The sequence below is a fragment of the Aquarana catesbeiana genome, linkage group LG02 (genome assembly GCF_042186555.1).
Source record: "Aquarana catesbeiana isolate 2022-GZ linkage group LG02, ASM4218655v1, whole genome shotgun sequence".
Classification (NCBI taxonomy): Eukaryota; Metazoa; Chordata; class Amphibia; order Anura; family Ranidae; genus Aquarana; species Aquarana catesbeiana.
The window spans coordinates 383,100,491-383,127,505 of record NC_133325.1 but is presented as its reverse complement, the minus strand read 5'-3'; the positions used below and the strand labels follow the sequence as shown (position 1 = coordinate 383,127,505).

At 43.3% G+C, this 27,015-nt stretch overlaps 1 protein-coding gene across 6 annotated transcripts in view; it reads right to left on the bottom strand.

Moving 5' to 3' along the window:
* Nucleotides 1-21,787: 21,787 nt before the first annotated feature.
* Nucleotides 21,788-27,015, bottom strand: part of RPH3AL (rabphilin 3A like (without C2 domains)) — a 290,823-nt gene continuing 285,595 nt past the window's right edge. For all 6 annotated transcript variants that reach the window (XM_073615154.1, XM_073615153.1, XM_073615156.1 and 3 more), the window contains one exon: nucleotides 21,788-25,161. In XM_073615154.1, coding sequence (XP_073471255.1) covers nucleotides 25,127-25,161 — 35 coding nt within the window. In that variant the 3' untranslated portion in view covers nucleotides 21,788-25,126. The remainder of the gene's footprint in view (nucleotides 25,162-27,015) is intronic.

Genomic DNA, 27,015 nt, shown 5'->3' with positions numbered 1-27,015 from the left:
TGTCAATGAAGGGGCAAACATACAGTCAAAACATTGATTAGGAGCTGAACCGATGAGTGCCCCGGGTGTCCATACATGCTAAAAAAGGAGGGGGAGGTGACGGGCTGGGGGGAGAGAAAAAGAACCCCAATAATGCACAAATTAAATAATAAAAATGCTGTGTTAATAATAAAAGTCTCAATGGAAAATCGCATATAGAGTGTAGAGTATAACATCAAAATACAAAATCCATAAACCATTAATTCTAACAGATGGAATTGGAAACACGATATAAATTGTGTGAAAAAAAAAAAAAAAAAAAAAAAGAAAAATGAATGTATTACATACTGACAGACAAAATTTAAAGAAAGGGTTTGTAACTCAGAACGTCATTCAGCCCAGGATGTTTCAAAGCGTTTAGACTAAAAATCCATTTAGTCTCACGTTGTAATAAAGTCCTATCGTAATCTCCACCCCTTTCAGTTGGGGGGGCGTACTCCAGGGCGAAAAAGTGCATTTTGCTGTCATCACACTGGTGACATAACCCCATATGTCGACTGATGGGAGTTTCCATCTTTTTTTTATTTACTAAGGAAACATGGTCTCTGATTCTGTGGAAAAAGGGACGTTTCGTCTTCCCCACATAAAATGCATTACACTCGCATATCATAATATAGACTATACCGATGGATTGGCATGTGGCTAAAAAGTTTGGATTATAAAGCCGTCCATTTGGAAGAATGATATTGCGAGATGAATAAATGTACCTACAGAAGTCACACTTGTGACAGGGTATTGTTCCCTTGTTTTTAGTAGCAGTTGCAGACAGGGGAGCATAGTGGCTGTGAACAATGTGATCCCTAATTGACCGAGATCGTCTGTAGGTGATCTCAGGGTGATCCTTGAGATGTTTGGACACCCTGGGGTCACCCATCAGCAAATACCAATGCTTCTGTAGCAGATCACGCATTTGCTGATGTTGACCGGAAAAGGTTGTGATTAATCTTAAGACTGGATCTGGTTTAGCATTGGTGCGGCCATGAATGAGTTGGCTGCGATCACTCTTTTTGGCTCTGAGGTAAGCTCTTTTAAGGCATTTATTACTATAGCCTCGTGCCTTGAGACGTGCTCTTAGTGCTCTAGCCTCGGATTCGAAGTGGACGTTTTCACTGCAATTTCTTCTTAGTCTTAAGTACTGTCCATACGGGACATTATTAATGAGTGACAATGGATGTGAGCTGGTGGCGTGCAGGAGCGAATTTCCTGCTGATGGTTTACGGAATAGGGTAGTCCCTATGGTTCTGTCGGGATTGATCAAAATGGTAATGTCCAGGAAAGTTAGAGTGGTTTGATTAGCTTCCATAGTGAAGGTTAAATTATAAGGATTAGTTTTTAATCCGTCATAGAAACGGGAGAGATCCTCTCTGCTGCCCGTACAAATAAGGAACACATCATCAATATACCGTTTCCATAACGGTATGTATTCCACCAAGGATTGCATATCCTCCCTGAAAAAAAGTCTTTGCTCCCACTCCCCCAGGTACAGGTTCGCATAAGAGGGGGCACACCTGGTCCCCATTGCGACCCCCTGCACCTGGAGGTAGTGGGAGCGTGCAAACAAAAAGATGTTATTAGTAAGGATGAACCTCAATAGGTCCAGAATGAACCCATTGTAGGCCCGGGGGACATCACCATTATGAGAAATGAAGCCCTCTACAACTGCCACCCCCAAATCATGGGGGATGGAGTTATAGAGGGCCTCCACATCCAAAGTCACAAGCCACGCCCCTTCAGGGATGGCCAAACCATCCAGAGTACGAAGAAGTTCACTGGTATCTTGTAGATATGATGTAAGGCCTTCTACATGGGGCCTAAGAAAATCGTCCACAAGTTGGCTAGCATTTTCAGTTAAAGATCCGTTACCGGACACTATCGGCCGGCCAGGGGGATTACATAAATCCTTGTGAACTTTGGGAAGGGCGTACAGTGTAGGAATCCGAGGACAAGGCACATTAAGAAAATTCCATGTTGGTTTTGTGATTAAACCCTGATGGTAAGCAGTCCCAATCAGTTTTCTATAGCGTATGGTCATATTGGTGACATGCGCCTCAGATACTTTCTTGTACCAGTCTCTGTTCTGGAGGAGGCGTGAGACCATAGATTCATACTGTTGGGTAGTCATCACTACCAAATTGCCTCCCTTGTCTGAGGGTTTTACTACCAGGCGGGAGTCCTGTTGTAAAGACTTTAAGGCTGCTTTCTGCTGAACTGTGAGATTAGATTTTGATAGGCCCTTCCATTTGGTCTTGCAGATGTCATCTGTGACCTGATGGATGAAGGCCCAGACGTTGGGGTTACCCTGTGGTGTAGGAAAGATTTTTGATTTGGGTTTGTATTCCGTAGGGGCAACGGAGACTCTTAGGTGAGGGGCACACAACTCACGGTCGGGATAGCCATCCCGATCAAGAGCTTGAGCTTCAGAGAGCTCAGTCTCATCGATGTGTCCCTCATCCCAGAGCTCCATGAGTTCCTCCATGGCTTTAATTTCATTTAATGTAATGTTTTCCAATGTGGGTACATTAGATGTTGAGGTTGAGGTGGGTTGTTTGGGTTTGTCGTAGATAATGCGCAGCATTAATTTGCGAGCAAATAAATTCAGATCCTTAATAAGTTCAAACTGATCAATTTTCTGTGTCGGACAGAAGGTAAGACCTAATTCCAAGACAGAAACTTGATCAGCACTTAGGGGAATGGAAGATAAATTGATTACCTCGAACTTTTTGCCTGTTTCTGAAAGCCCTCCGTGGTGGTCACTTTCTTTGAATCGTGCACCGGTTGTGTGAAGATGGGAGCCGGATGAAAATCCGACTGATAAGTAAGATCATTGGTATTAGTTGTTGATGGTGCCGGTGTTAGGGATGATGGGTTAGTTGAATGAGTACTGGACGGGATGTCCCGGTGACCCGATGCGTGCGAAGAGTTGTTAATTTTGGCCGTTGTGGCTCTAGTATGAACCGGTGTGCGATTGGTGTTTTGGTGCCGCTTACCTGACCCAGTGGGTGCATTCAAGTTACCGTTGGTGCGCTTCGGGAAAACAAAATCCTTAGGACCTTCTGGTGCCTGTGATGAGAAAGAGGAAGCAGAGGAAGTGTCAGAGTAGCTTGGTTCGGGATAGACATCTCTAGGAGTTCGCATTTTTGTATTGCGTCTCTTGCTCGTTTTAGTTTGTGTCCAGGCGTAAGCTTGATTATTATCATACGATAATTTATCTCTTACGAATTTCTTTTCCTTTGTTTTTAAGATTTCAGCTACATAGGTCTCTGTGTGCTTTGAGGGTTCCCTCGCGACTGGAAAAAAGTTCATTTGAAACAATTGAACTATTTTCAGAATACAGTTTTTCTATTTCCTTATCCAAGGAAATCAATTCATCATTGTAATGACCACATAATAGTTCCATCATTTTCATAGAGCAAGATTGGAGATTGGTTTCCCAACTGGTTCTAAAATCTTGCTCCAAATTGCTCACTGTAGGGAAGATTTGAATTCTCAAACCCCAAGGGGCAATTCGATCGTCCAAGTATTTAGAAAAGTACCATTTGTTCCAATAAACTCTGGCTTTCTTCTCCAACATTCGTTGGAGGCGGAAGAAGAAACGGTCCATGGAGAGACCCCCCCAGTAGCATTCTGGGATTTATGGATCTGATCCATGAATCCCTCGAATGCATTGCCACAGTAATAGGCCATGGAAAAAAAAAAAAAAAAAAAAAAAGGACAAAATCAATCAATAATTAATTATATGTCTTACAGAAAAAGACCAATCATTAAATATATGGAAAATAATCAGAAAATAAATTATTACGGTTAGAGAGAATGGATTTGAAATTCCTCAGTTCTTCAGAGTGATAGGTGGGTAACACCTCAATTCGAATTGAAAAATGGAAGAGAGGAAAAATCAGAAGCACCACATCCCAGAAAGTACATTTGTAAAGAGAGGGGACATTGGGGCCAGGTACAGGCCCCGGGACTTTTAACGGTGCTGGGGTAAATGAGGTAGAAAAAGTAGGATAAAAAGATCTTTTATTTAACAATCTTTTAAAAAACAGACAAGGAAAAAAAAAAACACTTTTACAGAGCAAATAGGATAATTGATTGATACAAGAGTTGATACCACTTTCTCAACATGTTTCGCTTTCTTAAGCTTCTTCAGGAGACATAATGTGGCATTAGATCAACTATAAGGTAGAAAAAACAGCAATAAGAATTTTATGTCTGCTAAAATATCATAATGTATATCCATTAGGTCAAAAAAGGACAATTGTTGAAAAAAATCACTAGAGAGAGTTTTTACAATATATAGACCCAAAGGTGGAATGCATCGTAAACGAAGAAATAATATAGATAAATAATAATGTATATGAAAAAGAAAAAAAAAAACACAACCACACAATACATATGTGTACACATTTGATTCAGCATACATCATGTCATAACTTGTACATTGATCTTACCCGTAAATCGGGGGAAAAAAGGAATCTAAGTTTTAAAAAGGAAATCTGTGCAAGCAGAAAATTCTCCCTCCAGTCCGCACCTCACTGATTAGCATGCAGAGAGGGATAAAAAAGATTGCAACAGTGGATGAAATTCTCTGGAAACGAGAAAAAAGGGGTGTCATAGGATCTGATGCATAAGTCAAAAGCATAAATAAGCTAACATTAGGCAAGGTAAAAGGGATAGCAGTGTTGCAATAAGGTACCTTCAATATGGTAAGTAGAATCAATTCATAAATAAAGGATCAACATCCAAAAGATGATGAAAAGCCTGATTGCTGAATATGCAGATAGGTGGTTCTTTTTATGCAGCAGGATAGCAGCTGAACAAGGGGCAGGATGCAGGGTTCGAGCACCCACAAAAAATATATATAGTGGGTGATCAGACCTAGAAGGTCATCTGCAGCCTAGCGCAAAGAACCTATGGGTAAAATAACAAAAAATGGACTAAGTTAAAGTACGTGATTAGGAGCAGAATAGATAAGGCTAGATATAAGGAAATCAGAGAACCAATCCGAGGAGCTTACTTGTGAGTGTAGAAGCCGATTGTAACACCAGCCAAAGGTATCCAAGGACGTCTGCCTGCCCAGCGTGTCTAGAGGGAATGACAGAGAGTAGCGGGAGAGCCCGCTTTTTAAACCTCTTCAGCGTGACGGCGTCTGACTCGCCGCCACGCTGCGGACCGAGAAGAGGCAACCGCGCATGCGCGCGCCTCCCGGCCTCAGTGCGGAAGCAGCTTAAGCGGCGTCAGAGGTCTTTGATTGACCCGCGGCCATCTCACTGGATTGCAGGGTTCAGTTCAGCCAGCAGCCAAGTCTTTTTCTCACCCATTTAGCCTTAAGCTTTGATTCACACCTATGCATTTTTAGTGCTTTTTGCATTTTGCAGATTTGCACTACAGTCCATTTAACATGGTTTCCTATGGAACACGTTCTGTAGAGCAAATCTGCAAAATGCAAAAAGCACTAAAAATGCATAGGTGTGAATCAAGCAAAGATGGCTGCTCCCTGCACTGGAGACACTCCATAGACAAGAATTGATAAGTGGTTTCCTTAAAGATGGCTGTTGCACTTCTGCATTAACGAATATTCAGTTTAACCCTGTCCGCACTACAGAAGGATAATACAGCAGCAACAAAGGAGGTTCCACAACAGTTATCAGCTATAGTCCATATTATATATTAGAGTTCGGCCCAAACATCGACTGTTTGCCCATTCGGCGAAGACCTGAATTTGCGGGGCCCTCGGCAGGATGTTCATGCTGCACAGTGCATTCTAAGCCCTGATGGGGCAAAGCTTTGCCCCATCAGGGCATTGTGAATAGCTGGTTGTTAAGGAGCGGGCTGGGAAGCCAGCCGCTGCGTCCTTAACAATGGATGAGTTATCAGCTGTCAATGGGTTTCCCCGCTGACAGCTGAATTAAATAACATTGCCAGCAATAGAAAAATGTAAAAAAAAAAAAAATGGTGTGGGAGTCCCCCCAAAACCCATACCAGACCCTTATCCGAGCATGCAAGGGCCTCTTCACCACAAACCTGGTCTGTAGTTGTGGGGGTCTGCGGGCAGGAGGCTTATTAGCATCTGGAAGCCCCCTTTAACTAGGGGGCCCTGACATCCCACCGCCCCCCCCCCATGTAAATAAGTATGGACTACAAAGTAGCCCTACCCATTCACCAAAAAAGTGTCAAAAAGAAATAAAAACACACACAGTTTTCGGCAATTCCTTTATTAAAAATAAAAAAAAACAATTTCCACCAAAATAGATCCATTGTCAATCACGCCACCGCCGCTACTGCCACTGCCGGACCTGAAAAAAAAAATGTTCCGCCCTCGATGAAGGCTAACCACCATCTGCCTGCTCCGCCGTTTGACAGTTCTTGTATAGGTAAGGGGCGGGGTCGTCTGATGACGCCAACGACCCAGCACGCACTGATCCCTAATGGGAGATTTACCCTCACCCCGTTCTGGTGAAAACTAACATTTTGGATTGCCGATCGGCTTCTTTCTGATAATGTCCACCAGCACACATAAAGGAATAAATCTACACAACACAGATTGCAACAAATCCCTTGGCTACTCTATCCAAAAAAGGATTGGCTATGCATATACTTTAAAAATATTTTGTGGATATGAGAAATGTGGCATATGTGTGCCATCGGTAGTATTTAACCATGCTCCTTTGTGCAGAAAATGTGTTTACAAAACAAAAATTAACAAATGAAATAGAATAAACATAATCCAAATATTGCAAATATCAAGTGCTTGAAATAAAATGCATTAAGTGCAATGTCCATATGCTGCCACCAGATGTCTCCAATACATACAGATGATAAATTAATTGCTATCTTGTTAGCAATTCAATAATTACCAAGCTAAAGATAGGCTTTGGTCATAAAAAGTAATGGTCCTGACGTAATGTTAAGTTGGGCACTGGGCAGACTGGTCATTGTTCTTTATGAAGTACACAAAAAATAGAGAAAGTTAGGGTCCTAAAATGAATAAGCCTTCTTAATTTGGAGGTTAAACACATTACAATCAAAGGGACTAAATCATGAGCTTGGGCTCATGACACATACATCTATTGCTGGAAAATGTGCAGCATCCTTTAATTGAATCCTCACGCACTCAAAACATGTCAGGTTAGTTCTCTGGTAGGCTCTGGCACTGTGACAGCATTGCCCAGGGCTTTTTTTCCTCAGAAAATAGGTGCAGGAACTCACCCTTCCCAGCCAACTCTCCACCCCCAATCATGTTGTAGGCCCAAAAGGCACAGAGTGCAGCACTTAGGAGCGCATAACACACAAGGCTCAGGAAAGTGTACTCTGCAGTGATGATGTGTGTGTATCACACAGGGCACAGAAAAAAAAAAAAATCAGCGCCCCCCCCATTCAAACCTCATCTCTGCAAACCTTGTCCACAGCTGATCTATGCCCCCCTTCCACAGCTCACCTCTTCTTTACCCTGTCTGCAGCTCACTTCTTCTCCCCCCCCCCCATCCGCAGCTCACCTCTTCTTTCCCCTGTCCACAGCTCACCACTTTTTTACCCTGTCCACAGCTCACCTCATCTTCCCTCCTGCCCACAGCTCACCTCTTCTTCCCTCCTGTCCACAGCTCACCTCTTCTTCCCTCCTGTCCACAGCTCACCTCTTCTTCCTCCCGTAGCTCACCTCTTCTTCCCTCAGTCCACAGCTCACCTCTTCTTTCCCCCGTAGCTCACCTCTTCTTTCCCCGTAGCTCACCTCTTCTTCCCTCAGTCCACAGCTCACCTCTTCTTCCCTCAGTTCACAGCTCCCCTCTTCTTCCCTCCTGTCCACAACTCACCTCTTCTTCCCCCCGTAGCTCATCTTTTCTTCCCTCACCACTTCTCTCCCCCCTGTCTGCAGCTCACCACTTCTCTCCCCCCTGTCTGCAGCTCACCACTTCTTTCCCCCATTCGCTACTCACCACTTCTTCCCTCCATCCGCAACACACCTCTTCTTTTCCCTGTCCCTCCTCAATTCTGCACCCCTGTCCACATGTCATCTTAGCACCCCCCAAAACTCACCTTTGTACCCCCTGTCAACAACTCAACTCTGCAGCCCCACATCTACAGCTTACACTCTCAGTCCACAGCTTGTCTCTACCCCTTCCACATTTCACTACTGCACCCCCATCTACAGATTACCCCAATCCATAGCTTTTATCTCTTCAGCTTTCCAACTTTAAACTGTTCACCCCCTGTCACCTTCAAACAACCTCCCAACCCCCCTTACCAGCTCTTGCCACCGTACCACCTGCCCCCCCGCTACTCAGCTCTCACATTGCACAATCCCCCCCCCTTTCCAGCTCTAACAACTTCACCCCCTCTTCACAAATTCACCCCCACTGCGGTCCACATCTATTACCTCCCCTGCAGATGCCACTCGCCCCCCCTTTCCCTCCATAGTTTTCAGTGCACTCCCCTCCTCTCCATAGCTTGCAGTGCAGCTATCATTGGTCCGTTTAGAGCATGCAGGCTTTTTTCCAACAAAGTGCAGTTCTGACAGAACACTTCACTCGGCTCTGAGCTACACACGTCTGACAGGGAGGCAGGGCGGGGCTGGGCGAGACGGGAGCCGCGGGGCTGGGCGGGACGGGAGCCAAAACTCCCAAAGCTCCAGAAAAAGTAAAAAAATGCAGTGGTCGCGGAGTGGGGACTTGGGCACTGACTGACATATACACATGTCCTGACAATAGGACACAGAAGCCAGTGGAGGAAGCGAGTAGTGCAAAAACCTCCTCTACTGCCTTCAATGCTTAGTGACTGGATGGAAAAGACAGGGCTGCCAGAGGTGGCGGAACACTGTTCGGCCGCGTTCCGGCAGAAAAAAGCCCTGGCATTGCCAATATTTTCATCCATCCAAGAATTCAGTTATGCAGTATAGTCATACTTTGCCCAGAGCACATATAAATGTGTGTGTATATATATATATATATATATATATATATATATATATAGGAAGGTCAGTATGGTGTCCTGAAATTATGGGAGGAGCCCGGGGGGGTATTTAGGCAGACCACCCACACTGGTCTTTGTCGGTTCCAGTGCGCGGTATTACATCACCAGGCCGACTCTGCCAGCTTACTGCGTGTTCGTGAGTCTGTGTTTTTGAATTCCAGGGTGTTGCAGTTCCCCGTTCATAGGTTTTTGTCGATCGTTCCACGCTTGCTGTCGCAGGTAGGATTCGTTATTACCTTTCCTACAAACGAACCGTTGGTTATCATGCTCCCCGTCGTAAGTCCCATGCCTTATTCCCACCGCATCGTACCTAGTAGTTTTTCAAGAGCCACTACCACCCATCCGTAAAGATCTGTACCTCATTCGAGTCCAGTCGCATGACTCGTGTCAGCCCACGGCTCAGGACTATTCGTGTCAAGTCGCCTCAGCGGCATGAACAATACGAATCCACGTAACTCACTCACACTACAGCCACTTCTGAATCATGTCGCATCAGAAGCATATGTCCCAAATCCTCTGCCCTACATACCACACCATTCACTGACCCTTCAGCCCGATCCGAGTCTAAGTCTCGGATCCTCTGCGCTACAAACCCCACCATTACTCACACACCAGCCTGATCCGAATCTAGTCATATCAGCAGCACATCGATTCGGATCCTCAGCACTACAAACCCCACCATTACTCACACTCCAGCCCAATCGAATCTAGTTGCATCGGCGGTACAATGCATCGGCACAGCGATTCGGATCCTCGGCTTTACACATCACACCCCTCTCTTCAGCCCGATCCGAATCTAGTCACATCGGCATGATATTGCGGAGGCACAAGGATTTGGATCCTTGGCTCTACACTCAACATCATTTACTCACTCTTCAGCCCAACCTGAATCTAGTCGCATCGGCGTGACATCGCGGCGGCACAACGATTTGGATCCTCAGCTTTACATTACTCTTATCAAAGCATAAACATACACATTTCACTCCATCTATTCGTACGTTGTTGCGGTTGGTCATTCCTACATGCTCAAATCCTGCTATCTTTGTTTTCGCCTTCCTGATAAGGCTGCTTACTTGCAATCGTTGCAAGCCTCTCTGCAAGTGGCTTAAATCGGCCACTCTTCATCTCCAGTGGCAAATCAGCCATTCACCTATTCTCTGTCGCTTCCCCCTTTAGGTCAGTAAAGTTCGAGTTGATCCATCCTGCACCAGGTTTGGACGGTATTCCCTCAGGTAAAAAAAAACAAAAAAAACACACTAACGACAGGGCTCACACCTTCACCAGGGGGCCAACCATGCCCCAAACAGCTCTTTGCAACCCCCCTTTTTTAATCACTTTCCTATGTCACCTTACTACAGGTTCCCGGTCCACCCAGTTCTCGACCTCAACCAGGACTTCACAAGCTAGGGCATAGAGTCAGGCGTGTTGTACAAGGGATCCTTCTTTGCATTTTCCTTAAGCACTCTTTCATGACATATTTTAATTCATATACATGATTCGAGTTGCTCCTGAGGCGTTAGTAATTGTCATATATTTCTGTGCACTTCACTCTGTTTTCGAAGTGAGATCCTTCACCACGCAAACAAGGTCGCTCAACGTCAAGTTTGCTGGCAGTGCAAACATTAGCAGGCCAAACATACATCAATAAACTACAGATTGCCACATTCCTACTAATGCCCTGTACACACGATGGGATTTTCCGACGGAAAATGTGTGATGGGACCTTGTTGTCGGAAATTCCGACCGTGTGTAGGCTCCATCACACATTTTCCATTGGAATTTCCGACACACAAAGTTTGAGAGCTTGCTATAAAATTGTCGGAAATTCCGATCGTGTGTACACAAATCCGACGCACAAAGTGCCACGCATGTTCAGAATAAATTAAGAGACGAAAGCTATTGGCTACTGCCTCGTGTATAGTCCCGGCGTACGTGCTTTACGTCACCGCGTTCAGAACGATCGTATTTTCCGACAACTTTGTGTGACCGTGTGTATGCAAGACAAGTTGGAGCCAACATCCGTCGGAAAAAATCCATGGATTTTGTTGTTGGAATGTCCGATCAATGTCCGACCATGTGTACGGGGCATTAGAATACCAGACTGCAGCTCCCTGCCCCAGTAAGCCCTGGGGGGCTCTGGTCCACAGGTTTGTGCCGCACAGATGGGCACCCGAGTTATCGGTTACCTGGCCAGTCACCTTCTTCAGTATGCCTGTTGTTCCTTTTCCTGTCCTCGTTTTTCTCCTTCTTTTCCATCTTACCTACCCAACGCAACTTATCTTAACATATGCATTTCTTCTCCTTGTCTTTTAGCTGAAGCCATGTCGCAGGCCGACAGCAAAGACTTCGCTTCTGCCCCGCCGTCGCCCTCTGCAGGTTCAGGAAGCAGCGGCACTCAATCCCCCAGAGCTTGGACCATTCCCAAGCTCACAGCAGAGCTACGGCGCAGGGGTATTTCCTACCCTGCCACAGCAAGGAAAGCCAAGCTTTTTAGGCTGCTATTCCCATCGCCAGCGCACCCAGGCATCACTGCAGGCTATATCCTCAGGCATTACTCAGCTCCACTCCTTGGTGACCACACTGTCAACAGCAGTCACTGACGTCCAGGCCAGAGTGGGAACCCTGGAGGCACACCCAGTTGCGCCCCAACAAGACCCAGTCACCATCACTGTTTCAATGCCTTCACCTACAGGTACGCCCGACAACTGCACGACTGTCTTCCCTGTGCTCATTCATCCTGAAAGCTAAGGACCCTAGGCTTAACTGCAAGTTCACTGTCACAGAGTTTGTGCTAGCCTTTGGGATGATCAGAGACGTTCTTTGCATGGCCAACCCCAACAGGAGGGAAGAACTGGACCTGTATCTGCATGCAATAGTGGATTGGGGTCACAAGTACAGAGGGTTTTCATTCTATGACTACCACCAGTCATTCTCAGCTAAGGCAGCAGCTAGACTCTCTCAGTTCCAGATTACTACCAACTGGAGCACCATTGACACAGAGTTATTCTGCCACCACTTCGCCGGCCTAGGATCCCCACTCAGTGCTAACTGCCAGTCTTCCACCCATACAGCAAACTGGTTCTCCGAGGTAGATGGCAGACGCCTCCCCAACTATCCCTCCTCCTCTAGTGCCACTCAAAACTTGCCAGCTTTCACACAGCCATCCCAGGTGGACAAGTTAAGATGACCAATCCGGTCAGTGGGGGGCACATCTATCTCAATCATTTCAATTTCGGGACTTGCAGCTACGTTTTCTGTAAGCTACTTCATATTTGCCTTGCATGCCATAAAACACATCCCAAAGTCTTGTGCGGCATCAAGCAGCTAAATTCCTCATGACTAGGCTGCGTGCACATCAGGTGGCTCAGGTTCTACCTATCCTCACACTCGACTCCCTCCCTGGCCGCCTTCCTTTTGCAGGGATTTACCTCAGGATTCCACACCGGCCTCATCACGCTTCCCCACACGGCCCACGAATGCAAGAACGTACTCTCAGCCGCCACCGACGAGTCAGCCACCAGCACTTTGTTGCAAACCGAACTAGATCGGGGGTGCATGATCGGCCCCTTTTGCAAGTCACCTTTCACTGTCTGGAGAGTCAGCCCTATTGGACTTGTCAAGGGCAAGTTTTCCAATAAACTTAAATACTCGTCAGTCGACCTAGGCTTGTACTATTTCGCCACCAAGTTGACATTTGGCTCTAAAAGCAGCCCGTGGCTGTACGATACGTTTGCCCAGTCCCTTTCCTGGATCCTGTTGCATCACGCACGTTGTCAGAAAGTGATTCACTATCTCAATGACTTCCTGCTTATTGAAAGACCCGGTGAACCCCCAGTAGATTTAGACAGCTTGAGAGAGGTATTTAATAACCTTAATGTGCTCATAGCAGAAAATAAAGTGGAAAGCCCATCACAGTCCATTACCTTCTTGGGTGTCGCGCTCGACACATGCTCCATGCAGGCCAGCCTGCCTCCCGACAAGTTGACCCGAATTAGGTCGGTCGTTCAAACCTTTGCCCTTACTCGAGGGTGCACCAAGCGACAGCTACAATCTTTGCTTGGCATGCTTAACATCGCCATGAGGATCATCCCTTTAGGGGCGGTCCTTCATCTCGCGCCCCTTAGTTTTCCTTTCGCAGGCGCAAGATCCCGACCAAGTTCTTAAACTCGACACAGCAGCAATAGCGGATTTGTCAATGTGGGACGAATTTCTCATGAACTGGAATGGCATATCAGTGTTCATTCCTTCAGCATCCTCTTCTTCACCTTGGGAAGTCATGGACGCTGCAGCCTCTACAGGCTTTGCGGCAATTTTTGGACATCATTGGCTTGCAGGGCCATGGCCACCAGAAATCCTCCCGTTTCCCAGGTTCAGTCAGTCCTCTTCATTATTCGAACTATCCCATTGTGGCAGCAGCTCAAGTCTAGGACAGCACCTGGGCAGGGCAAACAGTGACGCTTGCCACAGACAATCAGGCCACAGCCAATATCATAAATAAAGACAGGTCCAAATCGCTAGCCATCATGTCCTTTCTGCGCAGGCTGGAGCAACTATCCCTGCAGCACCAATTCAGTGTGTACTGCATCTATATCCCGGGCAAGTACAATATCTCGGCTGAAGCACTATCCCGCTTTAACTTTGCGTCATTCTTTTTGCAGGAATCTGGAGCCGACCCGGCCACATCTCTTATCCCACCTTGGTCACAGCTAACGTTGGATTAAAGCAATACTTACACGATGCGACCTGCCTTATTAATCAATCATTATCTCGCAACACCCTGAAGGCCTACTGTACTGCCTGGAATTCCTACGACAGGTTCCTAGCCTCAAACCCCGGGGCAGTGTCAGGAGATCTCAAGCACATCTTGGCTTTCATATCATATTGCCACACACAGCTGGCATTGTCACACAATACCATCAGACTCTACTGGCATCGAGCATTTCATGTCCTTTTCAAGACCCTACCAAACCATCCTTGTTCACTGCCCATGCAGTTAAAATCATCCTATGCAGTATCCACAGCCAACAACCCCAAACCAGTAGCAAGCGCCTACCTGTCACTAGCGCCATCTTCAGAGACATGTCTACCATCCTGTCACATTCTCCTTTCGGGTTACTGCCCAGCCTGATCTTTTAAGCAGTCATCTACCTTGCCTTCTATGGCTTCTTACGTCTGAGCAAGTTCACTGTCACCAGCCCCGGCAGGCAGGTACTACGCAGACGCCATCTGACACGCCATCAGAATCACTTCATCCTGCACCTCGTAGTGTCCAAAACACAACAGTCCAGGCCCAGGGTAGACATTCAGGTCAGTAGTATATATGGCCCTTTCCCAGCATCAATTCTCTTCCAGTAAATTTTGTTGCATTCAGCACATAGAGGGATGTGTGCGGTTCTAGTTGCAGAGGCTGGAGAGAGAGCATTGTGGGATGTGAATTTCAGATTGTGAATTTGCTCCAAATTCACTATTTGCACCAAAAAATAAGCAACACAATCTCTCTCACCAAAATGGATGTCAATTACCCATTCGTAATTTATTTTCTGCTTTTGACTCTTCCAATATATGCCTATAGCTATGCTTTAGATCTGCTGAATAATGGATGAGCTTGGATGAAAATGAAAAATGACTATTGAAATTATTGCAAATAGTAATCAGCAACAGCTTCATGAGCCTATATTGGATTTCTCTCTAAATTTCTTTGGAGTGACGCATAATTAAACCAGCTGCAAACACATACTGAGCATTCATATATAGCAGGGGTGCAGAGGGATGAAAATAATGGCATAGGAAGTGATTGGTTGTAAGAATGATATTACTGTACATTTAGATGTTCTCTTGATTTATAAACAGGGATTGATAAATTACTGCTCACAGAAAAATGTAGATATTTTTCTACATAGGAAAACTATACTGTGCCTCATTTCAGTTCATTAGTACTTTGTTCTTAAACGGGAACGCCACAATGATGACCTCTTGTAAATTCAAAATAGCATATATTTAAGTTAAAGTGTATCTAAACTCAAAAACAAAAATGTATTATTTTGCAGTTTACCATTTCTTAGATGCAGTGCCTGCATTTCTTTTTTTTTTTTTTACCTGGTCCTAGAATGACAACAGTTTTGCACAGACGGCAGTGTTTGTCACCCCCCTCATAAGTGATCTCCAATAGACCACTTTTCAAAAGCCAATAGGAGGAGGTTTACATGCATTCGAGAGGTAATACTGTTGACTCTTAATGCCTATTCCTCCCGAACAGGATTTTGCATTGTGGGAATTACTTTTGGCTGGCGGCTTTGGTGCAGTGCCACTCACCCAGACAACAGAAAATGGATCTAGAAAGTTGGAGAACATTCTAGAGACTAGTGGGCAGAGGTGTGGAGGAGCTGCTCTGCATTTTTATGGGCCCTTACCCAATTCCCAGTAGTGGGCCTGGCAGGAGACTAAGGAGCCCATGAATTTGAATGAGGCATGCTGGGCCTGGGTCGGTGGAAGATGGAGAACCAGTGCTGAGGGGAGTCTGTTGGTGGCTATTGGGGGACCTTTGCCAGGGAGGGGTTTTACCTCAGGATGGAGCTTGGGAGGCTAGCCTGGAAAGACCCTACCACAGGAGGCAGTTGAAGGGACCCTAACCAGAGAGGCAGCAGGAGCAGGGAGAGACAGTGAGTAGATCAGCACAGTGCAGGGACAGACAAAGGGAGAGACTGCCAGCTGTAGCAGGTCTCTCTTGAAGACAGCAGTGTGCCAAGTCTTCATCCAACCTTGCCCTAGGGAGTCTCCGTGTGTATGTCAGTCAGGAGGACTGGGAAGAGAAAGCAGCCAAGTGGCCTGGTGACAGCCAGGTGGGCTAGCATTTCTGCAGGGCTAGCATTTCTAAGTATAAGGAGAAGGTGGCGTTCACTCTAAATGTGCTACTTTACCAAGGGACGGAGTTCCTAGCCTGTAATGGGCTGTTGTGGAGCTAACAAGAGACTGTTAGTTCCTCCAGGAGTGATCCTGTAGAAGCTTTGCAAAAAGGAACCAAGTTTGTGCAGGAGGAAGGAAGAAGAGGAATCGGGAGGAAGTTGTCCCTGGTTCTGTTTGCCGGACATTTTCAAGTTATGCATCCCATAATCCATTACCCCAGCTAAGTTTTCATCCCCAATCATAAAACAAAAACAAGCCAAAATGACTGATTTCTGTATCTGGATGAAAGAAGAAAATGCTGTGTGACTGGCTGTGTAGCAGTTGGGGACCCTGACATTGGCAACTCCTACGGGGGTAATGCTACATTAATAAACATATACAGTGACTTGCAAAAATATTCACCCCCTTGGCTTTTTACCTATTTTGTTACATTACAGACTTTAGTTCAATGTTTTTTTAATCTGAATTATATTTAATGGATCAGAACACAATAGTCTAAGTTGGTGAAGTAAAATTAGAAAAATATATACATAAGACTATTTTTCAGAAATAAAAAAAATATAAAAATATTATTTTCAGAAATAAAAAAAAAAACTGATAATTGGCATGTGCGTATATTTTCACCCCCTTTGTTATGAAGCCCATAAAAAGCTCTGGTGCCACCAATTACCATCAGAAGTCACATAATTAGTGAAATGATGTCCACCTGTGTGCAATCTAAGTGTCACATGATCTGTCATTACATATACACACCTTTTTGAAACGCCCCAGAGGCTGCAACACCTAAGTAAGAGGCACCACTAACCAAACACTGCCATTAAGACCAAGGAACTCTCCAAATCAGTAAAGGACAATGTTGTTGAGAAATACAAGTCAAGGTTAGGTTATAAAAAAATATTCAAATCTTTGATGATCCCTAGGAGCACCATTAAATCTATCATAACCAAATGGAAAGAACATGGCACAACAGCAAACCTGCCAAGAGACGGCCGCACACCAAAACTCACAGATCACCCAAAGAACACCATCAACAGTCAGGACTGGGAAACTGGTCAGAGTTGAGGGAAAGATGGATGGTGCTAAATACAGGGATATTCTCAAGGGGAAACATGTAAATGTGTTGGAATGGCCTAGTCAAAGCCCAGACCTCAATCCAATAGAAAATCTGTGGTCAGACTTAAAGATTGCTGTTCACAAGCGCAAACCATCCCACTTGAAGGAGCTGGAGCAGTTTTGCAAGGAGGAATGGGCAAAAATCCCAGTGGCAAGCTCATAGAGACTTATCCAAAGCGACTTGGAGCTGTGATAGCCGCAAAAGGTGGCTCTACAAAGTATTGACTTTAGGGGGGTGAATAGTTATGCACATTGACTTTTTCTGTTATTTTGTCCCATTTGTTGTTAGCTTCACAATAAAAAAAAAAAAAAAAAAACATCTTCAAAGTTGTGGGCATAAATTGGTGCAAATGGTGCAAATCCTCAAACAATCCATGTTAATTCCAGGTTGTGAGGCAACAAAACGTGAAAAATGCCAAGGGGGTGCACTGTATAACAATTATTTCAATGGTATGTTCAACACACCAAAATGGACCAAATAAGAGACATTCATTAGTGTTTATATACACTTAACAAGGATCTATATATTTTCTTAAATTGTATTACACCCAAAAATACAAAAGTAAACTTTTTAAATGTTCAGTTAGGTATATATGAAATATTAAATGGAGCTCTTGGCTCCAGTTCACATGTTTACCAGGATAACCTTGGCTGTTTTGCTGAAAACAACCTGTTATTTAAACAACTCAAGCTCAAAATGTACACAGTCAGAAGAGTGAATTTTCCTCCTTTCACCCCCTCCCTGAATTGTATAGCTTCATTAGAGAGAGAGACAGACTGCAAGCAAATAGATACTGCTGTGTTCTCTCTTTAAGCCTTGGTTCACACTGGCGTAATTTGTCTTGCGATTTGACATTTCAAAATCGCATGACAAGTCGCACCCCATTTCCAGCAATGAAACCGTTCAAATAGTTGCAACTCAAGTCGCAGTGGTTTTGAAAAGGGTTCCAGCTCTACTTTCTTGGGCTTTCATTGTGACTTGAACAGACTTCTGTTAAAATATTTATTTGTGATATTTAGATTTTATGAGAATTAAAAAAAGAACATTTCAGTATTAAAATCTATTTAAAAATAAAACACTACAAAAATTAGCTGCATTTGCTCACGTTATACTAAATGTTTTGTTTTAGTATACATTTAATAAACATTCCCAGAACATTGTCTGTTTACTCATTTCTGTGCAGGGAGGGGGACAGGGTCAAATGAAATGCAAGAACTGGAATCTTGTGAACTTTGCTTTATTGGTGACATAGTAAAATTGACCATGTAATAGGAGAACCATAACAAATCTCTATGAAGAGCAGAGGTTTTTATTATTTCCTTCAGGATTTCAGAAAAATACTCTAAATACTTTGAAATACTCCCACTCCGGAACTTCATCAGGACATATGGACAGACATCTGTATGGATGGCTGTCCTGATGAAGTTTTGGAGTGGGCAGGGTGAAACATGCTGATGTCATGGGGCACACCCCATGCTTCCATCCCCCCCTGCAATAAGCTGGTGTGCACGCCAGCCAAGACTGGTTTAAATCACCTGACCACGCTATCCACCCGATGCCTGTCAGTTCGCCAATGCCACAAGTCGTGTTGATTATGAGGTGGTGAGGTTCTTGTATTTTATACAGCACCTCACCACATGCACCTTTCCTGCATGCAAAGAAATCCACCACCTATGGCTCAGGGTCATATCAGCTGCACTCTCACCTCCTATATTAGCATACATTGGCAATACTGTGCAACATGGAGGCTGTCACAGGGGACTTGTGTATGAGCACTTCCCATGCCCTCATTAGTGCAGGCTGCTCCTAGTAAACAGTGTAGAGTTTCCATTGTTTCCAACTATTAAGAACATAATTTCTCCCGTAATTTAATGTGTAATGGAGGACTTTTTAGGGGAACCACATGTAAAAATTATTAAAAAAATGCAATGGGGTCCCCCTCAAAATCCATACCAGACCCTTATCCAAGCGTGCAGCCTGGCAGGCCAGGAAAGGGAGGGATGAGCAAGCGACCTGGTATTTAAGGGTCTCCAGAAATGAGATAGACAGTCAATACATCTGGTTTGATCAATTTTCAACTATATATGCCATAGAATAACTATAACTTTCACACAAACTAATATACAGCAATTTTGGTATTTTTCAATTCATGAAGAATAATTATTTGCAAAAAATTATAACAGAAACTAAGAAAAAAAATAGTTTTTTCAAAGTTTTGGGGTTTTTTCATTTATTTAGCAAAGAATAGAAAAAAACAGTGGTGATTAAATGCCACCAAAAGATATATCTGTCTCAAAAAAAGATAAGAATTTCATTTGGGTACAGTGTTGCATGAATGACTGAGTAATTGTCATTCAAAGTGTGACAGCACTGAAATCTGAAAAATCGCTTGGGCAGGAAGGGGGGTGAAAGAGCCTGGTTTTGAAATGGTTAATAAAGGGGCTTCCTAAATGTAATGGACTAGTGGGGATAGATACTGTATGTGGTGTTTTGGTGCACACAGCTTTACAGCATAAGTACACTATGATATAATAAAAACAAAGGGCAGCTTTGCTTGCGTCGGCAGCAAGTGTCCACTGCCAATGCCATGTTGAGAGATGGCTGTCTGTTTATGGTTGTTGGTTTTATCCCTTCAACTATGCCTTCAGTGCAGGTGATTCTGCAACAATCAGAAAATACAGTGGGAAAGAGGTCCTTTGCAACCTTTCTTCAGAGTGGGTCATTTTTGGGCTCCCTCGAAGATGTGGTGGCAGTAGATCCCCCAGATTTTTCCATTCTTATCAGGAATGGATGAAACCTTTCCCCCCCAAAAATCTCCTCACTGCCAGCACCCCAAATTTCTCCTCATCCTAGCCACCAGCACTCCACCTCCTTGTTTTCCTCAGTTGCCTCCTGCTGTCTCATGGCATTAGGGTTCTGGCTTGACCTTTTGGTCAAAATAACGGTGACTGGGTACCTGCCACTGTGGTGTAGCACAACCAAAAAATAGGGTGCATTAGCAGTCCCAAAGAAATGGAGAAGAAACTTTGAGAAGAAAAAAAAAAGGTGCAATAGAAGGCCCAAACAAAAAGCTTTGTGCTCTTGTGAAGAAGGGAGGAAAAAAATGCACATAAACAGCACAATAAAAAAGAGAAGACTAATATGTACACTCGAGGAAAAGAAGGGAAAGGGCTAGAAACATTCCTTTGGCTTATTTGAGTGGTGTTGCAGTACAAAGAACTCAACCAAATATAAAAAAATTCTGCTATGTGCAAGGGCAGCGAGAAAGTGCAGTGTGGTACTACAAAAAAGAAGCTCAAAAACTATACTATACTATTAAATTGTTGTAATTTGTATGAAGTTAAGGGATTAAGCTTTATTTTTTTTTCCTTGAAAAAACTTTCTATAGCTTTTGGATCTGTTATGGTTACCGTTCAATTCTGGCCTATTATTAAAACCCTTGGTACTTGAAACCCATGGTAGTGCTCTGTTCCCAAAGCCCCTTTTTGACAATGCCTTAGCCTTGAAAATGGCCAGAATTACTCATCAAGGTTCACCTACAAGGACTTCGATGAGGTATGGTATTTCCACTTTTGCAGTCCAATTTGAGAAAACCCAACTACAGAATATGTTTGTTATGTGCTCCCATTTACACAGCATGTTAATATAGAATGAAGAAGCCCAGCTGCTAAATCATTAACCTTTTGCTAAGACAGATCATGTTCATCTCTAGTATGCAACTGATAATCAGATATGCCAGCAAAGTACAGACAGGGTTAATTATGTCAATCAGCTCCCTAGCCCCCTTCTAAACAAAAAGAACTAGGTAGGATTTTTCAGTGCTGGCTTTCAGAAAAAAAAAAAAACATCTAAAATGGTGAGCATCAATTTTTTAAATATTTTTAAATTCTGCTATATGAATAGGAACATGTAACAAATTAGATATTATACTAATTAGGCAGAAGAAGTGAAAATGTCCAGACTTTCAGCTGAGTTTGACTAATCTCTTGACAACCAAACCCAGACACATTCACACATCCCTTATCAATACCTTTAGGGTTGATTTACTAAAACTGAAGAGTGAAAAATCTGCTGCAGCTCTGCATAGAAACCAATGAGCTTTCAGGTTTTATTGCTAACGCTTAATTGAACAAGCTGAAGTTATTTATTTTTATTTATTTTATTTCAGGTACTTATATAGCGCTGTCAATTTATGCAGCGCTTTACATATTCATTGTACATTCACATCAGTCCCTACCCTCAAGGAGCTTACAATCTAAGGTCCCTAACTCAGCGCTTTACATATTCATTGTACATTCACATCAGTCCCTACCCTCAAGGAGCTTACAATCTAAGGTCCCTAACTCAGCGCTTTACATATTCATTGTACATTCACATCAGTCCCTACCCTCAAGGAGCTTACAATCTAAGGTCCCTAACTCACATTCATACATACTAGGGACAATTTAGACAGGATCCAATTAACCTACCAGCATGTCTTTGTAGTGTGGGAGGAAACCGGAGTACCCGGAGGAAACCCACGCAGGTACAGGGAGAACATGCAAACTCCAGGCAGGTAGTGCCCTGGTTGGGATTCGAACCAGCGACCCTTCGAGAGTGCTACCCACTAGACCACTGTGCAGCTCCTAAAAAGTTAGGAGCTGATTGGTTACCATGCACGGCTGGACCAGATTCTGAGTGTTCCAGTTTTGTAAATCTACCCCCCCCCCCCCCTCTTTGACTCCATGATTATTTTACACATTTTTTGACAAATGAGAACCAAAAAAACAGTTTTTAAAAATATGTTTATTGTATTAGCATTTATTCTACAACACACATCAGATTATTTTTGAAAAATTCACAGTTTTAAACAGCTGCATATTTTTGAATTATGGCACATTTTCTATAGCATCAATGGAGTTGATTTACTGAAGACAAATAGTAAGGGTGTTTGCTCTAGAGCTTAGTAGATGAGAGGAAGCTCTGTTATCTTCCATCATCCAATCATGTACCAGCAAAAATGCCGCTTTTTGCGTTTTTTTTTTTTTTTTCTTGCATGTGATTGGGTATTCTTTGCAAAGTGAAGCTTAATTTCATTTACTAAACCCTATAGCAAATGCCTTTGCAGAATGCAACTGCACAGTCTAATTGCCTTTAGTAAATCAACTCCATTGTGTTATATCCTGAATGGTAACAAGAAACAATACCTGTATATACAATAAATATTAATTTGATAATAAAATACCTTAAAACAATGACAACAACTAGTAACGTTCTTTTGGACTATAATAAACACAACTAAATCTACTAAATTACAAGACAGTTCAAGCGAACTATATGAACTGAAATGCTTAGCACACAATGACTTGTGGAATCAACAAAATAATCTTACAATTCAATCTGCCACCAACTAGCTTTGTAGAATATAAAACTAGCCGATGGCAATTTGCTTCAGCAAATGGAAAAGTGTAATTGATTGGGTGTAATTGATTTTGTGACTGAACAGGTGATAATTTTTTTCTAACAACTAATCTGATTTTTTTTTCTTTTCAGAAATAGCTGTGCAGGTTATGGCGCATTCAGTGCACTAGACAATGTAAAATGCGGTACCGTTTTTAGTGGTTCAAAAAGGAATGCATCAAACATATGTAGCACCCTCTAGCTCAGGGGTAAGTAACCTCGGCACACCAGCTGTTTTGAAACTACAAATCCCATCATGCCTCTGCCTCTAGGAGTCATACCTGTGATTGTCAGGGTCTTGCAATGTCTCACCACAGTCGAGGGCCGAGGTTGCCTACCCCTGCTCTAGCTAGTGTGCTAGGTGTAAATAGGTTCAGCTGTTAGTGTAGGAAAATTTGACTTGGCTGAGAGCAAAGCCTGGGTTATGAATCTGGGTCAGGTTTTAGGGGCTCAGGGGCTGGATGACTCATTCAAACAGCTCTTATGGTGCCTCCCCCTGTTCTCTGGAGCACTGCGGAATGTTCTAGACATAGTGGGTGGAAGCTAGGAGGGGCTATTAGGAATATTTATGAGGTCCTCAGCCAATTCCCAGTAAAGGGCTGGCAGGGGGCAGGCCTTCTCATAAATAGGCAGGAGTCATGCCCCACAGAGGCAGTTGGGTGGAAGATGGAGTGCTGAGGAGGCTATCGGTGGCCCTTGAGGGTGCCTCCTACTCTGGAGGAACTGATCTTGGACCTGGGGCTCGGGTGCTGCACGATTCCCCTAACAACACACAGAGGAAACTCTTCCTGGAGGCACGGGAGCAAGGAGAGAGGACAGAGGGAGTAGGTCAGCACATCCACAAGATCTCCTGAGAGCCAGCTGGGTGGGCTGGTAAGTGTCAATCTAGAGGACTGTGGAGAATTAGCCTGGAGGACTATTGAAAGGGACAGCTGCAGCTAGGTGGGTTGGCTGGGCCTGAAGAGGTAGTGCTAGGATCAGTGACCACAGAGAAGAAGTTCTGGGAAAGTGTGAGCCTTTTCACCCTATCTGTTCTTCAAGTATAGGGGCTGCGAGTCCCTGCCTGTAATGGGCCTTTGTTACAAAATTACTACATGGTGACATAGCTGGGTTCTGCAAGCAAGTGAGAGCTGGAGCAAGAAGAGGAGCTGTATATAGAGACTGAATATAGGAAGAGTTGTCCCTGAAGTTGTGTGAAGTCAAATGGGCATCCCATAATCTCCCATCCTTATCCAAGTTATATCCCTCAAAAAAAAAAAAAAGCCACGGACTGTTTTTTGACTCTGGAATGACCGTGGACATTTGGTGTGCCTGGCTGTGCAGGGTGGGGGATCCCTTTCTACTTGCGGCTCCTAAGGGGGTGCGCTACACATAAAAACATGCTCAAACATAATGAAAATTCCTAATCCCAAAATGCTTCTAACTTCATGTAATTCACAAACAAAGTAGTGCATGCAGCTATGGCATGTGTGTTCATTTGACCCTGGCCCTTGAGGTCATATGTGTAAAGACGGTTTTACAAGAAAAAGTAAAGTGAAACTTCAAGCACATATTGAAAAAAACAAAAAAACAAACAGTTAAAGTTATGTATGCAATAAAATCATAAAATACATTTTAAAAAACTACTCGAATCTATTTGTATTACTTCCCTGTATTCATCTGTATTGGAAGAAGGCCAATCAGGACTATTGCTTTTCAGAGTGCTGTGATTCTTACACTTTGAATATACTTACAGGGGATAGATAACAGGGATGACTACATCAACCTGCTGCAATGTGTTAATTGTCGAAAAACTAGACTGAGGAAGGAGAGTTGACAAAGACAGCCCACAGAATATAGAGGGCATAAAACCCATTAGGCAATATTTTCACATTGAAATCTCCTAAATGCTGCAGAGCTCACCTTAAACTTGTAGGATGTGAGGGTGCAGAGGGAATAGGTTTGAAGGTGCAGAGGGCCCCCTTGAGATTAGATGTGTAAATAACGCTCTACAGAAAAATGTAAACTGTAACTTTGAGCAAATATTATAAAATAACGCATTTGTTATATATTAATAACACATTTTAAAATTATTTTTAAAATTACCGTAACTTGTACGATTTGAGAATGCCCATTTGGAATATGCATATAGCTGAAATTTTGAGATAATGATTTTTGCCTGGAGTTTGGCTTTAAACTGTTTCCATTTGTATAGCTGATAATTTTGTGACTTACTTCCCTCAGTTCAAGCAAAAAAGAAAGGAGATATACATCCAAAGATTATAAGTCACTGGCCATATCCTCTCTATAGGAAAATACTTTTTTTTTATTCAAGAGTTTTAACACAATTGCTACACATATTGTGAGCTAATCAGAAAACACAAATATACAGGTATAACATAAAATAAAAAAAATCCTTCTACAACAAGAAATAACAAGGGTACCTTTATAATATATTCTAAAACATGTTAAAAATGATAAGCTGTATTTTTTTTTATGAGAACATGCGCTTATTAACAAGCACTGATTTCCTAATGAAATACTTAAATGAACGTTCCTTCTGACTGCTGCAGAAAACACAGGACATACAGCGGATTTATTCATGGCACTTAATGTTGCAAAGTCTTCAGTGATGCAGTTGGTGTAAAAATGAAAAATCTACATGAGTTCAAATCCTTATTCACTAATTTAGCGTCGTAAATTTGCATTTCCACGGTGTTTTCCTTAATGGGATAAAGCATAAAAACATAAAAATTATCCACACATGCTTTATGGATATACAGTATTTTATTGCAATGCATACAAAATGTGATCATTATAATAGCACTTGGTTATAAACGCTGGTGTTCTTCACATTTGAAATACATTCGTTTACCTGAATATTACTTTTCAAGATAGATGTGATATTTTCTAGACATAAATTAATAACTATGTAGTGTTCACCTACCTAACAAACAAATGTGCAGTGAATATCCCCTTAGTGATAACAGTAAAACAATGTTGCACATTTCACAAAGTGATATAAAACAATGTCCCAATCCACATACAGTACCATCGAAATAAAATCCTCCTTAAAAAAAAAAAAAGTGTGTTTCCTTAGTCTAATTGTGGTGCTCACACCATTCCTCCACCTCAAACTGAAAATTCACTCACCATTTTTTTTACCTGTGATAGAAAGGTAACCAACTCTTATATATTTCAGTGCTGAAATCTTCCAATTATATATGCTCCTTTTTTTTTAAATAACAAATCTTCTCCATTTCACTTCCATTAAAATAAAAGATAAAAGTACTAGCAGTGTAAAATGTTTAGCTTAATAGCATTTAAAAACCATAACAAATTGACGACTCACATGATACTAGTGCATACATGCATTACATATAAAAAAAAAGAAAAAAAAAAAAAAAAGACATCAATACTGCACACAGCTTAGTCCACTCCCATGGCATGTCAACCCACAGTCTAAAGCCTAGTTTTTTTTCGTTCAATCCTACAGCTCAGGTCGGAGAAACTGTACGAACAATCCCCTCTTAGTACAGCAAATCTCCCCTGCTGTGCTATTGTGTTCTGATAGGGAGACGCCCCCCCCCAGCAGAACATTCCAGTCAGCGCACTCAGCCATTGGCTTGGAGCGCTGATCGGGAGCCGGTCCGCAGACCTTCTTCGGTCATGACATTTCAACAGAAGCCGGCCAAAGGCCTGGCTGCCGTACACACGGGCCGAATAGGTTAAGTAAGTTTTCTGAGAGTCTCTGCTTTGTTCTTCTCCTCCTATCCAGTGGCGGCTGGTGCTCAAACAAACTGAAAAATTAACCTGTTAGTAATCCAGGGCTGTAAATAGCCATTTATCAGGTGATTATGTATCATTACTGCTAGATAAAACTGTGCCCATCAAATACAGCCTCACTGTGCTCATCATATGCAGCCTCACTGTGTCTGTCACAGTAGGCCAATCACATCCACATTTCAAGTAAAATAAGATAAAACCATTTAACATAAGGTGTCTCAATCAGAGTCCTCCTTTACAGCAGGTGTCCCCATCAGCATCCCCCTTTACATCAGGTGTCCCCCATCAGGGTCCCCCTATACATCAGGTGTCCCCATCAGAGTCCTCCTATACATCGGATGTCCCCATCAGAGTCCCCCTTTACATCATGTGTCCCATCAGAGTCCTCCTTTAAATCAGGTGTCCCAATCAGAGTCCCCCTATACATTAGGGGTCCCCATCAGAGTCCTCCTTTGAATCTGGTGCCCCCTTTACATCAGGTGTCCCCATTAGAGTCCCCCTTTACATCAGGTGTCCCCGTCAGCATCCCCTTTTACATCAGGGGTCCCCATCAGAGTCCCCCTTTGCATTAGGGGTCCCCATCAGAGTCCCCCTTTACATCAGGGATCCCCAGAGTCCTCCTTTACATCAGGGTTCCCCATCAGAGTCCCCCTATACATCAGGTGTTTCAATCAGAGTCCCCTTTACATCAGGTGTCCCTATCAGAGTCCCCTTTACATCAGGTGTCCCTATCAGAGTCCCCTTTTACATCATCTGTCCCCATCAGAGTCCCTCTATAGATCAGGTGTCCA